We start from the raw sequence: 16,706 nt of genomic DNA on the forward strand, positions 1-16,706 counted from the left end.
CCACGGTTGCAGAGGGAGGGGCAGGGCAGAGCAAGGGTGGGAGGGCACAGGGGAAGGAGGACAAGCAGGAAATGATGGAACCTAGAGGCCCTGGAGCCAAGGGACAGTGCAGGGAAGCCGTGTGAAGCTGAGGGCACAGGTACAGGCGAGGACACCAGGGACCAAGTGCCTGCCCAGTCCCTCGTAGGTCAAGCCTGACACTTGCCCACGCTGTCTCACTGCTCTTGCCATTTGCAAAAGCATCCAGCAGATAAATGGGTCAAGACTTGAAGGAGGGAAAAAAAAAACTTTTGGAAAAACTAAAAAGTTTAATTTCCTCTGAAGAGGAAACTCTGAAAGAGCTGACCACGACTGCACTCTGCCTGCCCCATTCAACTGGAGATGGGAGAAGCTGAGGGAAAGGAGGGGTCCCGCAAGGCTCTGGAGCTGAGGGTCTAGCAGGGGGCGGGCACAGCCCCCTGGCTCTCACATTTGATGTTGAAGGAGGCATTAGCACTGCGGGCCTCCTCTCCGGTGGCCTCATCCCGAGCCACACACTGGAAGGCTCCTGAGTCCTGCAGCCGGTCCACAGCTGCGAAGCTCAGGCTGTTGCCCTGGGCAAAACGCCGCTCGGTGTCCTGGACAGGGGCCCCATCCAGCAGCCAGTACACGTGTACTGGGCCTGGGGCCTCGACCTCACAGCGGAGCAGTGCCCGGCGCCCCTGCAGCGCATCCTGGGATGATGGCTCCTTGATGAAGACAATGGCTGCCTGGGCACCTGCGGGGGGGGACACAGGAGAGGCAGGGTCAGGAGGAGCTACAGCCACAGTCCTAACACAGGTCACCCATCACCCTGTGCACAGGAGAAGGAAAGGGCTGTGCACACAGCAGGCGTCCAGTAAGTGCAGATGAGAAAGATCACAAGACCACAACTGCCAGGTGTCCACTGAGGAACTTCCAAACTGTGATGGGCGTTCCGCAAGATACAAAGATGCCAGTCTAGAGAGGGGCACAGGAAAACTATACAGGACGTGGCAAGGCTCATGCCAAATGAATGGCATGGCCACTCAGGGCCTCTAGAGTGCAGAGGAGGGAGGGAGCTTCAAGGGCTGGGGCGGGGGGGGGGGGGGGGGCGGGGGCGGAGCTGGTGCACACGGGAGGCTCCCTGGAGGAAGGGGGCCTTGGACCTGCGGGACCAGATCAGAGGAGGTCTTGATGCTGGGCTGAGGAGCAGGAGACATGAGCAGGCAACTTTCCCCACTATCTTCAGAATCCAGGACGTTGAGGAAAGTTAAATCATGATTTAAAGAGCATCTTGGAAGGATTCCAGGCACTCACACACCCACTGAGGGTCCAGTGTCAGAGGCGGCCACAGGCCGGGGAGGGGGTTCTGAATCCTACCCATAGATGCTCTTCAGCCCAGCATTCCCCAGGAGCCTCTTTGGGAGAACCCACCCATCACAGGAGAAGCCAATATGCTCTGGAACTTGGGCTATTCCCAAAGACACACCAGGGCCTTCCCCCACCCACTCTCCATCCCTAAGAACCGTCTGTCACCAGGGATGGCTTCTCTGGGCTAAGTTGAGAGGTGAGCCAAGTGGTTCCAGGTTTTCACCTGAATCCATTCTTCCTCCTGCATGACTACAGTTCAGCTTGGGCTGGGGGGGGGCACCCTCAGAGAAGGGGGGCTCTGCAACCAAAGGTGGAACCGCAGCCAGTGGGAACAAAGGGAAGAGTGGAAAGCCTGTGTTGAGTAGCAGACGGCCTGGGGAGGTGGAGGGCAGGGCCGGGCAGGTGGCATGGTTACAGCGGCAGGAATAACACATTGGGCTTTGTTCCCGGCCCATGTGGGCGCCCTGCAAAGGCCCGGAGCTGCTGGGCCTGGAACACCAGCCGTCTGCCAGGAGTGGGTGGTAGCACAGAAGAGGACGTGCCCCCTCCAGGAATAAGAAGCAGGCCACCTGGGGCAGCTACGTGAAGAAGCAGGCTCTGCCTCGAGCCTCACCAGGCCGGCAAGGGCAGGAAGAAAGAGGCTAACGGGGTCCTGCCCATCTCCTTCCAAACCACTGGAGAATCTTGGCCCAAAGAGTACCCTTCCAAGTCCCTGGAGGTGGGGTTTGGTTCTTTAGGGCACAAGAACCAGCCTCCTCATAAAGTCAGTGTCAAGGCAAGTCCAGGATCCCCCAGGCTGGGTCCAGATGAGGGACCGCCCCTAGTGTTGGTCCATCTCCCGACATTCTCAGAGGGACCAGCCCGCAAGATACACAGAGCTGGAAGCGGCTCAGAGCACCTCTGTTACTTCCCAGTGGGGTGCTGCTGGCTCTCTAGGTTCTGGGGACAATTCTCCCCCACTGGGCTATCTTACCCAATGTGCAAGTTAATAAATCTGCCCCCTGGACACTACTGAACACCTTCAGTCACGCTGACAACCCACCCACCCCCACTCACTTCCAATCACCCAAGAGAAGTGGGCCCTACCCCCACTGGGCAACTTGGTACAATCTCTTTGTAGTACAGATGGGTAAACTGAGGTCCAGAGAGATGAAGGGATTTGCCCAAGATCAGACAGCTAATTTGTGGTGGAGCCAGGACCATAACCCAAGGAAGACAACTCCTAGCCCCACACTCTTCCCAGCCCCACAAAGCACTCAAAACCAACACTCCAAGTATCTGCTCCCACAGTGGGGCTCACTCCTCGTGGCCAGGTAGAGAGGTAGACACACCTCCTGCAGACAACGCCAGGCACACAAAGGTACTCAGCAAACACTGGCTGAACTGAGGTAACCTCAAAGGAAGTGTGGGGCAACAGCTGGTGAACATGGAGGCGTCTAGAACACTTCCTGACCATTTCTCATGACACAGATGGTCAGACTCAAGCTGGAGCCCCAGTGGGCCTCTGCGAAGGTGACTCACCAAAATCTCGGGACCCTCGACCCAGAACTCCAGGAGGCTCGTCAAAGACCAAAGAGAAATCACCTGCCTCAAAGTGTAGGCAAACCCCTACTTCCCTGCTAGGCTTCTCCAGACACAGCGGGGAGCCAGGAGTCTCACCCACGCAGAGGAGCGTTAGTTCAGGGTTTGGAATCAGACAGGTCCAGCACAAATCCCGACCATCACACTGTGCCTTAGCTTCCTCTGCCTCTCTCATGAGGCTGTCATGAGTCACAAACGCAGTAACGCGTGTGAAGTCCTCAGACAGAGCTAACTCAGTAAACGGCAGGTACCGTTACTATTACCATTATCACCCTTCCTGCCCAAGGACTCACACTGTAAGAACATTAGAAAGCTCCCCCCTTGCAAGGCCCAGGACCACTCCCAGACCCTGGATGGGCAGGAGCCGCCACAGCAGAGAAGTTTGAGGGGAATAATCAGGTGGGGGCGGGATGGAGGAAAAGGGGCCATAGGGTTGCAGGAACCACAGACCACTTGCCACAGAAACCCGAGCTGGGAAAAGGGATGGCATGACTCAGAGGGACCCCAGCTCAGCCTCCCGGGGCTGGGGCTGCTCTGTAGCTGTGGTGAGAGATGTTGCATTCCCAGACTGCCACTCAGAGACCCCTGCGCCCCCACAACAGGGCCTGGGAAACATCAAAGCCGGCCCCGCGGGGCCCTCTGTCCTGACGTCAGCTCACAGCAGGTCCTGGTTAGTGCTTGGCTGGAGCAGACTTTAGATGTTACAAAAGGCAGGGAGGGCAGCCACCAGGCCTTCTCCAAGCCCCCAGCCCCTGCTCTGAGCCTGCACCTCGGCCACGAGGCTCCACACGCGGGAGGCTGGCCCAGTGCCACGGCACCCACGTTTGCTGAGAAGACAGTGTGAGGTGTGCCCAGTCTGGCCATCTGTGTGGTTTGCAGGAGAGGTTAGTCTGTTGTTTTGTTTGGGGGGAAACTGGGATGAGACTCAGAGGCAGACCGAGCAGCCCCCAGCAGAAAATGCCAGACTCCAGAAAAGGAGGGGCTGGGAAGGGAGGAACTCTATAGAAACTTCAGCTGATACCAACAACAAGAAATGGAGAACAGGGATGACAGAAGAGGAGGAAGGCTTTGGGGGATTGAGATGGTACCTGCCTCAAGGTAGTACAGTCACCAGCACATTCCTGTCCCTATCCCACCTCCAACTTGAGGATGTCCCCAGGGCTGCAGTCCGGGGAAGGCCTTCTCTGGTGGCACACGGGGCTTCCCAAAGCTGCCCCCTTTCACAGTCCGGCCACACCATGCATCATGCCTTCTACACAGGCCCTCACAGAAGACACGGCTGATGCGCCCTTGAGGCAGACAGCTCAGGCGGCTTCGATGCTGCCCAACAGCCCAGCCACTCCCTAGCAATGCCACCTTAGCCTGGCCTCTCTGCACCCTTTCCTTTGCCATGAAATGGGGACCCCACCCCTACTACTCGGGCTGTTGGCGGCTAAGTGGGTTCACATACACAAAGCCCACAGCACAGAGTGCACAGAGGGCACGGGCTGCCCTACTGGGCATGGTGGGCTCAAGAAGCCACTCTGCAACGACAGGCAGGCAGAGCTATCTGCCCACCCCAGGTGCCAACCCCAACAAAGCTGGAACTGCAAATACCCAATAAGGACATTTTCCAAGCCATTTCCTTGGCTCCCCAACAGCCATCTATATGCAGACACTCACTCTGCTGCGTCCTGCCCCAGCCCCCTGAGAACGGGCTGTGTGGGCAGCAACCCAACTCCCACTCCCCACTCCCCAGCAAGCATCTGGTCTGGTGCCCGCCCTCCGTGCTGCTCTCTGGGCTCTAGGCCCAGTCGGCCCATGTGTGTATACATGTGCATGTGTGCATACACATATGTGTAAACATGATTTTATGGAGAGTAGAAAGTGGCAGGAAGTTTTTCCACTCTGAAGTAATTTCAGCTACTTCGGTCCAACTATCTATCTGGGCCACTCAACTACCCACCTCTCAGGGGCTAGTTCTCCTGATCTTGGAAAAACACCCCCAGGATCCTGAACAGGGTCCAGAAGCTGCCAAATCTGACCACTTGATTCTATCTACCTTCTCTCTCTCTTACTAAATGAAGTCCATCCTTCAGACAGATACCGTAGGCCCAGGCTGAGATACCAAGACGACCCTGGTTGACCCTGGCATGGGCAATTTGCACGGCTGCATGTGATCCTGTGAGTGACTGGGGCCTCGCCCTCGCCCAAGGCCAACCAGCCACAGAAAGGTGCCTGACTCCTCCACACCTAAGACTCAGTCCCTGGCTCCAGGGCCAGGTCCCTGTGGGGGACATCCCGACTCCCAGATGACCCCAAGAGCCCAGGCCAAGGAGGCTCCTGTCAGGGCACAGAGATCTCCTTAAAAGGGAGAGGTCTGCCAACTTCCTATGCCCTGTCTGGGGCGACAGCATCAAGACACAGCCCAGGAGAGGCAGCCCTCAACCTGAGAGGCACCAATGCTCCAGGAAAGAGAGCAGCCCCCAGGGCCCTCACCCACACGAGGACAGCTCTCCTCAAAAGGCCCCTCTGCCAGGAGACTCTAAGGTTACCAAGTAGGAGGCCCCAGGGGTACAAGGGTCCCTGCCCCACCCCGCCTCCCCAAGGGCTGACACTGAACTGCAGACCCTTGGCCTTCAGGGATTTCACTGGCACTTTCAGCTGCTCTGAAGCCACATCCAAAGGTCCGTGGCCTGTAGATATCCGTGGTGGGTTTTTTTTTTTTTTTTTTTGGTGACATAACATCTGTTACCAATCTTCCTCTCTTTTTGCTGGAGGAAGATTCACTCTGAGCTAACATCTGTGCCAATCTTCCTCTATTTTGTATGTGGGTCATTGCGTCAGCATGGCTAACAAGTGGTGTAGGTCCGCACTAGGGATCCGAACCCGCAAACCCGGGCCACCGAAGCAGAGCATGCCAAACTTAACCACTATACCATGGGGCCGGCCCCTCATCTGTGGTTTTTTTGAGGAACAAATCTCAGTTGCTGTAGGAATAAGTCACTTGGATGAACAGCAAGCGCAGTTATCCCCCCACCCCCGCTGTTCACCTAGGTTGGCAGAAACAGAAAATGGTGCAGTGGGATTTGTGAATCTGGGGATCTGGAACGTTCCTCTCAACCACTACCAGTTAAGATATCCTACCAATATACTGTACTGGTTTTAGCACCAGCAACCCAGACTGACTGATGACAAGCTCAGAACATCAGGGCTGAGAGGGTCACGAAAATCGACCACAGCTGACTCCAAGACCCAGAGGCGAAGCACAAAGCCCCATTCTCCTTCTATCCTCCCAGAGTCTACAAAAGGCCCAGGCTCACTGACAGGAGCCCCGCAGCCCTTCATGAGCCATCACAGCCCCTGCTCTGAGCCGTGCAGGAGAGAGTGAGCAGGGACTGAGCTGAGTTTTCCTGTCCTAGGACTTAACTGTAAATATCTGGAGAGGCTCCCACATCCGGATTAGAGGAACAGAACAAAATCACCAGGGATTAGGGCAGGAACAACCTAGAGGGCCAGCTCGCCTACCTGAGATGAAAATCACAGCTCAGACCTGCCCTGCCCACTCCTGGAGGCCCTGCAGGGGGACGACCAACCTCTAACGGCAGGAAACCACTTGAACTATTCTGCCAGCTATTATCTTAATTAAGAAGCAGGTCCTTGTGTCCAGTATCACGTGGCATCCAAGCCCAGAGGGACAATACACCAGCTGGAGATGTGGCTTAAGATGCTCCCCAGCCAGCAGCCATACCACCCAACCCTGGAACCAGCCTATCTTTTGCTGGGGCTAAGAGGGCCATACCCGCACACGTCTCCCACCCTTAGCAACCCTTAAAAGGCAACACTTAAATGGCCGCAATGTCTCCAAGGAAGCAGCAATGAATTAAAAACCCAGCCAGAGTGAGGCGGTGTGATCAGGCAGAAGGAACGGGGGGTAGGGAGACCTGGGTTCTAGTCTCAATACACTAACAAGCATTGTGACCCTGGCCAATCACCATTCCCCTGGCCAAGCAGTTTCATTATCTGTAAAATCATAGAAACGAGAGGATACCACTGGACAGTCACCAAGACCTAACACCAGACTTGCAGCAATGAGCCTCAGAGGCAGTTATGGAAACAAAGGGCTCACTCCCCAGAACCCCCTCCCTGGCCCCCAGCCTCCAGCCGCACAGCTAGCCCCTGGAGCCACGTGGCAAATGGAGGGCCAGCCCAGAGAGGGATTAAGAGTGATGCTATAAATGGCAGGTGTGCAGGTCAGAGGCAGCTGGGGGGTGCAAGCAGGGATCCAGCATCACTTTTGACAAGCTGTTGCCATTCCTGCGGCTCAGCTTGCATCCTGCCTCTCCAGGAGATCCCGCCTCTGCCTTGGCCACACACTTGCAGCTTGACAGCTCACTGCCTGTGACACCCCGGACACTCCTGCCTGTGCTGTGACTGAGCGCTGCATCCCCCAAGCTAGACTGTCAGCTCGAGAGGAGGGCAGACATTTGTGCCCAGTATGATACGCTGTGCCCCTCACAGCGCCTGGGCTACACAGTAGATACTCCACAAGCATTTATGGGGGAATGAAGTCACTTAAGAGTCTATCTGACCTGAAATCTTGTCCTGCGTCTCCCTTTATCCAATCTCGGCCAACTTAATTTTCCTTTCTGGGCCTGTTTCCTCACCTGGAAAATGGCAGCCTTGAAACTGATCTTAGTTATTCTTTATCAGGCTCTTAGGATGTTCAAATGAAATACACATACAAAAGCCTGCATTATTTTTCAGGGAAGTAAAAAAACCCAGAAGTTCTAGGAAACTGTGGACCCCAGATTAAAATGTCCTTGGATAAGGTGATCCCTGGGGAGTCCAAAGGCCTGGTGAATTGGGGGGGGGGGGCAGCGGGGAGGGGGTCGTGGAATAGAATGGCCAGGGAGAACCAGTTCTCTGCATCCTCTATGCCTGGGGGCAGATCCATTCTCAGCCCCAAGGAGAGGAGGAGTGGTGGGGGGGGGGGGGGTAGAGAGAGAAAGACATGGCAGCCAGCTGTCTCCTGAAGACACCAGTGAGGGCCCTGCGGAAATAATATACATGGCAGGGAAGGTGATGGGGCCGCTGGACCAAGAGATTGGGAAACGAGCCAGGAGCTCAACCCCAGGAAGACTTCAGGATGCTTAGCCAGTGTGTGCAGGGACCCCAGAGGGGATGAAGAGTCCAGCCTCTCATCCTCCAGAGAAGATGGAAAAGGACTCGCTGCAGGCTCCACAGCCATTCATTCACAGCCTGCAGGCCCAACCAGGTCTGACGCCAGGTGCAGTGGTGAGGGGCTCTGGGAGACCACAGTGTGAATAGCTCTGGAGTGAGCCTGGGAGGGAGCTTCCCATGGTCTTTCCTGTGGAGGCAGGGGGCAAACTAAATGACAGCCTGGGGACCACGACCTTGGGACTGGTTGGACTAAACCCTACTTTATTAATTTTCAAGACAGGCTCAGAAAACTCCGTGAGACGTCGTTTTCTGAGCTTTTTTTACCCATTTATGTCTCACCCCTGGGAGGCTGATAAGGCAGGGAGCACAGACCCCAGACCTAACCAGAGTGGCCATAGCAGTTCACCCCAAATTCCCTGTGGAAGGGAGACCACGATTCCCTGCCCTTTAGATGGAGTGGCCTCAACTCCATTCAATGATGAACACCTTCCCTGGCTCCTAAAGAAGTTAAGACCTCAGACCTGCTCTGTCCAATATGGTAGCCACTAGCCACGTGGAGCTACTTAAATGTAACTTTACTGAAATGAAACAAAGTCAAAAATTCATTTCCTCGGTCCCACTGGCCACATTTCAAGTGCTCAGGAGCCACATGTGGCTAGCAGTCGCCGTACTGAACAGTGCAGACAGAGAACAGTACCATCCCCACAAAGTGTCCCGTTGGACAGTGCTGCCTTAGCTCCTCTGTCCACTTCTTGCAGGCCCTGTGCATGGGCACATTATTTCTAATCCAAAGAACCCTTGACATGGGTCAGCCTCATTCTACAGAGGAGGAAACGGGAGTCAAGCTACCCCAGTAAACAGCACGGCCAGGAGCTGCCCCTGGATCCGGCTGGCTCCTACATCTCTGTTCTTTCCACGATGCCACGCTGCCTGCTTTTCGTTTCTTTCACTTATTTCCTTTTGTCCGCATTCCCCCCACAACCATTGCATCGTGTTTAATGTAAATCCTTTCCTTTGCATGCACTCTGGTAAAATGTGATTGTTGTTTTCTGTGGGGGTTTTTAACTTATGCAATGGTCTTGCGTTATCTCTCACTCTGCTTCTGACTTTTTTCCCACTTAGCACTAGATTTTGAAGATCCTTCCCTGTGGCCGCCATCTACATCCTGCTCTTCTCTCCAGCAGATGAATATATTGTTGGGTTTGGGGAGGAAAGCAGCAAATGCAATCATTTTAAGCAAGTAAGCAGCTGAACACAGCTGTCCATAGTTTGAACATCAGCCTTTGAGCCTACACCATCCTCTCTGGGTGCCCCCAGCATCCTGCCTGGCCTCTATCACTGCACCTCGACCCACACTGCCTGTTTCCCCCGCTCATCTGGGTATCCTCAGAGCCTGGTGCAACACACATGCATGCACACATACACCAGCTTCTCCTGTTCCCCTTCCTCCTCCCCACAAACCCAAAAAGTCACTAAAGAGGCTGGACCTCAGCTGGTTTCAAAGGGCTAAGAGAAAGAGCCAGGCTCATACTTTCATATTTAGAAGTGCTCTGCAAACCACTTCCCGAAGCAGACAAGAGTGGGGAATGTGAGGAAATCACTTTGCTATGTGCGATGTGGAAAGCACGAGCCACTCAGGGCCTGCGGCAGCGGGCTGCATTTGCCACACATCCGATGACATGCGGCGATGCCTAACACATGTGCAGGAGACGAACGCGCCCCTTGGCAGCCTGGAGGAGACCCCATTGGACAATGCACTTGGCAGCCTGGCTGTCCCCTCGGGGCCAGGCACCAGGAGTCAGAGCCAGACACCATCCTCACAGTGCCCCTCCCCTAGCCTTCCTTTCTTTCCTTCTCCACCTGTCTGACCAACAGCTGCTTCTGGAAACCAACCCTTCTTTCCAGGGAGGGGCCTTAGAAAGGGATGCTTCAGGCTTTAGGCCTTAACCTGGGACACAAAGAGAAGAATCCAGACTGAGGGAGAAGGCTTGGAAGAGCTACTGGCTTGAAGAGGCAAGGGTGCCCTCCTGCACTCCAGGCTGCTGGGGAGAGATGTACGGGGCAAGATTTTGCATAGTGCCCACTGCCTCCTTCTGAAGAGAGATCCGCTCCTGCCATCAAAAGCTCTCCTCTAAGCCACCTCTGCTACCACATGTGTCTGGGAAAACACTGGAGGGGGCAGATATCTTGTAGTGGGGGTGCAACTACTATAGCCATGATCATTGCTCAAATATTACTCAGATTAATGGAGTCTGGCCCAGCGTCATTAGGTGTGGGGGCGGGAGGTCAGTGGACAGAGAGGGAAGCAGAAGGCAGGCCGGCTGCTTAGAGTCAAACCATCAGACACTTCCTAGACTCCTTATAAACCTCATTTTACTGCTTAAAATATAAACTTTCTAATAAGGCAAAACTAATTTTATTCTTTTATTTAATCTAAGTGCATTACTAATGATTTACTCCTTTATTTTTTAAGGAAAATAACCGAAAAAGAGTGCTTTTTTTAAAAAAATCAGCTGTTTAGAAAAAGCATCTGGCTAAAGATGGCAAAATAAGCATTTCAATCTCCGAATCAATAACAACAGATGAAAAAAATACAGACTGATGAAAAACAGACAGAAACAATTCCTTGCAAGTTATTTTTAAAAGCACCAAAAACTTGCAACTCATCACCAGATGCTTAAAAGCCTAGGGATAACCGACTTTGGGGTGGAAAATGTTATAAAACATAAAGCACACACAAATAGCTGAAAAAAAAAAGCCCCTAGGAGTGGCTGATGCAATAACTGAATTGAATAGCCAAAAAAATGACAAAGACCTAGCGTTTATTTCATGCCTACTCTGTCGATCTTTAAGTCAGGGTCTGGAAGGCACCAAGATCTGGCTTCACTTAAGTTTGGAACTGGCTGTCCCTCCATTCCAGGAGGTGCCTCTTACAAACCTCTAAAGTCACGCTTGGGGAGGGGGTTGGGGGGCAACAGACTGTGGGAGAGACAGAGGGAGACGGGAAGATGAGATAAAGGGGGCTGGAGGGAGACTGACAGAGAGAGAAAAAGAGACAGAGAGAGAAAGAGAGAGAAGGACACAAAGAGAGAGCAAGACACTGACTGACTAAATGACCGACAGAGACATCTACAGACTGAGACACAGACAGACAGACAGAAAGAGAGAGACAGACAGAGGGAGACTAACAACTGACAGAGCGAGACAAAGAGAGAGACAGAGAGAGACAGAGGAGATCGACAGCCTAAGAGAGAAAGAGATACTGGCAGAGAAAGACAAAGAGAGACCCAGACCGTGACAGACAAAGGGAGAAGATGGGAGATCAACAGGTAGAGAGACATGGGCAGAGACAAACTGAGAGACAGAAAGAGTAACAGAGTCATAGAGAGACCCAGAGAAAGGGACAAGAAAACAAAGACATAGAGCACACATATGTGCACGTGCACACACACATGTAAGCACACACAGGGCTCCCTATGCCTGCAGAGCAGGACCCAGCCCCACATGTACCCCAGTGTCTCCTGGCAGATCTGTCCCTGTGTCTGTAGTAGGGAGGTCCTCCCACCCCTTCTGGCCACCCTCCCCAGTAGCCGCAGGGACTCCAAAGTCAGACAGTCCCTGGCTACAGGCCACATGGATACCCAGTAAAACACTAGACATGAAAGGTTACAGCTAGCCTGTAGGTAGGGGACCTGGGGAGCGAGAGGAGAGGGGAGGGGGCTCTATATATACCAGATAAGACCATTTATATTGGAGAGCCCTCAGATTAGAGGCTCCTGGTAAATAATTCACCAGGAAAAGTACAGTACCTTCCCCAGGCTCATCCATTATTCACCAAAATAAATGTACCATATTGTTATACTTCCTGACATCTAAAAATGGTCCGCGCCATTAGGCCAGGAGCAAGAAGACAGCAGGGCAATTTCCACCGAACTTTTCCAGAACCCCTGACCCAGCAGTCTTGCTGCTTTTGGAACTCAGTCTGTGCCTTCTCACGCAAGGGCAAAGCATTCGACTTCCAGAAAGGGCCAGGAGATCCCAAGAGCAGGCCCCCACACAACCCTCAAGAGCCCAGTGCCAGAAGATCAGAGCCGTGCCCAGAAAAGTTCTGAATAAAACCCCCAAGTTCAAGACTCCAGAAGTTTCGGCCTTCTCAAAGGGAACAGGCAACTACTTTGTATCTAAGGGCAATTCTGTTCCTAGAAGGTTCAAAGAGTTTGACTTTCACGTCAAATGAGTGTCAGCTACCAAATGCAGATTTGGCTAGACTTGGCTCTGAGCAAGTCACTCTGTTCTTCGGGCCTTTGTTTCCCGATATGTAAAACCAGCTAGCTGCTCTTTACTCTGCAGGGCCTTTACAAGGATGAATGCCCTCTGGGAAGTTCGAAGAGCTACACAACTTTAGGCCTGGCCTACAGCGTTCAGGCAGGTTGGAGACGGAGCAAGAGCTCAGAGTTTGCGGTGAGACTGGCTGCATTCAAATTCTACTCTCCCACTCACCAATGTATGACCTTGGGCAAGCTGTTTATCCTTATGGTGCCTCCATTTTTGTATATAAAATGGCGCTAATACTTGTACCTACCTCGTCGGTTGTGAAAAGTAAATACACGTGTTAACAAATGCAGCATGTTTGGAACAGTGCCTGGCACGGATTAAGTAAAGTATTATGTAAGTGTGTGGGCTCTTAGCCTTTATTTATTGCCATTATTATGTTTTTTATCTTTTAGGAACTACATCCCATCATCACATCTCTTACCCAGTGTAGGCCTCTGTTGGCATTCCTCTCAGGCAAACCATTTGGAGCTAGAAAAGTGCCTGTTTGATTTGCCACTCACCCAACCTGCCATCTGGGTGTAGTGGTTCTCTCTCAACAGACTCTGAGGTCCGAACCTCTGCCCGACAGAGCCTTGGAGCCAACCTGGTCACTGGATGCACACACGTGGGGCTGTGCGGTTCAAGGGGTGCTGCCCTGTGTTGGTGACCCTCTGTGGGGCTGCCTGCTGACGGCTGGGAGCTTTACATTCTGTTGCCCGCTGCCCTAGGAGCCTTCAAGGCAGTGCACAGATTAGCTGTTGCTCACGGTTTCAATCACTCCCCTCCAAAAGCTGTTCAAATCAGAGGCACCTTCCACATGAACAAGAATCAGAGCAAGTCTGTCCAGGAAGAAGTGGATCCAGGCCATCTTAGTATGAGGGAGTCTCTGGCCTCAAGAACACAACTGTAGTTGTGAGGAAAGCACAGTGAATGTTCCTGCACCAACTAATGCCTGGAGGTAACTATCAGACTTCAGCTTTCTGACCCCATTAAGGCCCCAACGAGACAGACCTGGAAAATTCTATGCTTTATAAAGGAAAATACCTGACTACATAAAATAGAAGTCGTAAACACTCTCAACAGCAAACAACAAAGTAGGAAAATTATTTCCAGCAAATGACGGAAGAGAGATGGCTGGCCTTGATATATAAAGTTACAAATCAAGCATAACTACTAAAATTTTCAAAGTGACATGGTCAAAACAGTAAGAGTCCTCAAAACAAATATAAATGATTAATAAATACAAGAAAGCGTTCCAATGCACTAGTAATCTAAGAAATGCAAATTAGAACAAGTAATGAATGCCAAGATTTTAAAAATAACACTCAACGCTGATGAGTATATGGAGAAAATGGTCCTCATGCTTTGCTAATGGGAGTGTAAACTATAATAATTCCCTTCTGGAAAGTGGCTTGGTAAAATTACACCAATAACCTAAAAAATTCATGCCCTTCCTTGTTGGAGAAGTGCCTGATTCCAGGTCTGGGGCAGGAAATGTGCAAGATGAGCCTGGAACATCCTATCACAAAAAGAAAGACTAGCAAGGTCACATCAAAAGGTTCAGGGCCAACTTGAAGAGGCTCAATAGGCCAAAGATGGGACCATTTAAGCATTCATGAGGGTAAGAACCACATGGACTTAAACACAAAGAATAAGTTTAAGATCCATGAGTTCATAATGATGTTTTTCTTTAAAAAAAAAAAAAGCCCAAAGCCTTTCATTGGTCCCCTTTGAAGGATGCTAGAAAACCACTCATTATTTTAAAAACTGGTAAAGAATCAGCATTTCTTTTCCCTTTCTTGCACAGCTATGCCTCAGGGTAAGCAAATAGTTCATGAGGGGAGGTTTGTCTTTATAGAAGTCTCCAGCTAATAAATAGAATATCACCATTTCACAACCCCTAATGAAATAATGGGTCTAGCAACGATTATTGATGGCTGCTAATTCCAGAGAGACAAGCAGATGTTATGTGTCTACTGAGGAAAGTACACACGAAAAAAAAAAATCAAATCTAAACCTGATGAAGCCACTAGATCTAAGTTTTGTTAGTAAAAAGTTTAAGAAGCTTTCTAGGGCCGGCCCCGTGGCTTGGTGGTTGAGTGCGTGCGCTCCGCTGCTGGCGGCCCGGGTTCGGATCCCGGCACGCACCAAGGCACTGCTTCTCCGGCCATGCTGAGGCCGCGTCCCACGTGCAGCAACTGGAAGGATGTGCAACTGTGGCGTCAGGCTATCTACTGGGGCTTTGGGGAAGAAAAAGGAGAGGAGGATTGGCGGTGGATGTGGGCTCGGAGCCGGTCTTCGTCAGCAAGAAGAGGAGGATTAGCATGGATGTTAGCTCAGGGCTGATCTTCCTCACAAAAAAACAAAAAAAACAAAACAAAAAAAAGAAGCTTTCTAGAACGAATTTGGAAAACAAAGAAGAAGTTAGATAACAATGTGCTGCCAACCGAAATAATACCTGAATGTGCATTCTCTGTGTCTCCTCCTGCTCCCACAAATGGTAATTAAAACCTAATATTGGTGTTTAACATGCTCATAGCCTGTCTTCTCCACTAGATTCTAAGCTCCCTGAAGACAAGGGCTGGTCTCACACTCGTCTGTCCCCTCCACTGCAGGTGCTCAGGAAACACCAGATGATCTGTAGTGGTTTCAGTGAGCCGGATATCGGGCCCCATTATCCCTGCATGATGTGGAACTAGCAGAGGGTCAAAGCCCAATATGGGATCCTGGTAGGCCATTACGTTAATTATCATTACTAATTCAACAAACATTTATTTAGAGCCTACCATGTGCCAAGTACTCTGCAAGACACTGGGGATGGAGAGAGAAAAACACACAATTATTGCCTTTAAGTATCTCAGTTTAGTGGGGGAGTCAGACAAGTAAACATATAATTACGATAATAGCTACACTTACTGGCCGCTTACTATGTGCCAGGCTCTGTTCCGAGCACTTTAACCATATTAGTTTGTTAATGCTTACAACCACCCAGTGAGGTAGGGATTAGGATCCCCAGTATGCAGATGAGGAAAGTGAGGCACAGAGAGGTAAAGCAACTTCCTCAAGGTCACACTGCTATTAAGTGACAAATGCAAGATTCAAATCTCAGGGGCTCCAGAGGAAAGCCCATCACAATCCTAGGCTTTACCGCATTGTCACATAGCATGACAGGTGGGTGCACGAGAGAAGCTTCCAACTCAGAGTGGAGGGCTATGGGGACAGAGACGAATCCTGGAAGGAGGCTCTTCAAAACAAGGTTTTAAGAAGGAACGGGGCTTGGCAAATAGAACAAGACAGGAGCAGAAAGACAAAGCCTGGTCAGAGAACTCCAGGTAATTCACAATGCTCCGAGTTTAATGAACAATGATGGGGAACACAGCAAGAGGTCACTAGACAATGGTGTGGGAGAGGGAGGCAACAGAGGTGAAATACAAATTTACCTTGCTCAGGATGTCCTCTGACAAAAAAAATCACCACCGCAGTGAGTCTCTATTTCTGAGGAGGTGGTTGTGAGGGTAGAAAATGGACTGAAGCAGCTCTTTGTCATGGAGAGAGCGGTCAGGCGCATTCACAGAAGGCATGATTACAGGATAATGCCCTACCTGTTCTATTAGTTTCCTAGGGCCGCTGTAACAAACTGCTGTAACCGGGTGGCTTAAAACAACAGAAGTTTGTTCTCTCACAAGTCTGGAGGCCGGAAGTGCGAAATCAAGGTGTCGGCAGGGTTGGTTCCTTCTGGAGGCTCCAGCGAGAGTCTATTCCATGCCTCTCTCCTAGCTTCTGCAGGCTGCAGGCAATCCTTGGCATTCCTCAGCTTGTAGACCCATCACTCCAAGCTCTGCCTCCGTCATTATCCGTCGTTATATGGCTGTCTTCCCTCTGTGCGTGTCTCTCTGTGTCTCTTCTCCTCTTCTTGTAAGGATACCTCCAGTCATATAGCATCAGAGTCCACCTTAATAACCTCATCTTAACTTGATTACAACTGCAAAGACTCTTATTTCCACAGCCACGGTCACAGGACTTGAACATATCCTTTTGGGGGACACAATTCAACCCACAGCACCTGCTATTCTGCAACTTGCTTTCTTTGCTGTACAGTTAACCACAGGTATCTTTCCATGTCTTCATACAATTTTAGCTCATTCATTTCAACCGCTGTGTGTATTATTTCACTGTATCAGTGACCTCTCATCTATTTGTCCAACACCCTAATAATAGACATTCAGATGGTTTTAGATTTTTTGCCATTACAATGCTCCAACTGAATTTCTCTGTAC

The 16,706-nt window shown here is 51.3% G+C and overlaps 1 protein-coding gene across 2 annotated transcripts in view; it reads right to left on the reverse strand.

The window, feature by feature from the left end:
* PTK7 (protein tyrosine kinase 7 (inactive)) overlaps positions 1 to 16,706 on the reverse strand; it is a 56,495-nt gene that overhangs the window by 20,354 nt on the left and 19,435 nt on the right. For both annotated transcript variants that reach the window (XM_058554331.1, XM_058554330.1), the window contains exon 2: positions 470 to 757. In XM_058554331.1, coding sequence (XP_058410314.1) covers positions 470 to 757 — 288 coding nt within the window. The remainder of the gene's footprint in view (positions 1 to 469; positions 758 to 16,706) is intronic.

The sequence above is a fragment of the Diceros bicornis genome, chromosome 14 (assembly GCF_020826845.1).
Source record: "Diceros bicornis minor isolate mBicDic1 chromosome 14, mDicBic1.mat.cur, whole genome shotgun sequence".
In the NCBI taxonomy this organism is placed as follows: Eukaryota; Metazoa; Chordata; class Mammalia; order Perissodactyla; family Rhinocerotidae; genus Diceros; species Diceros bicornis.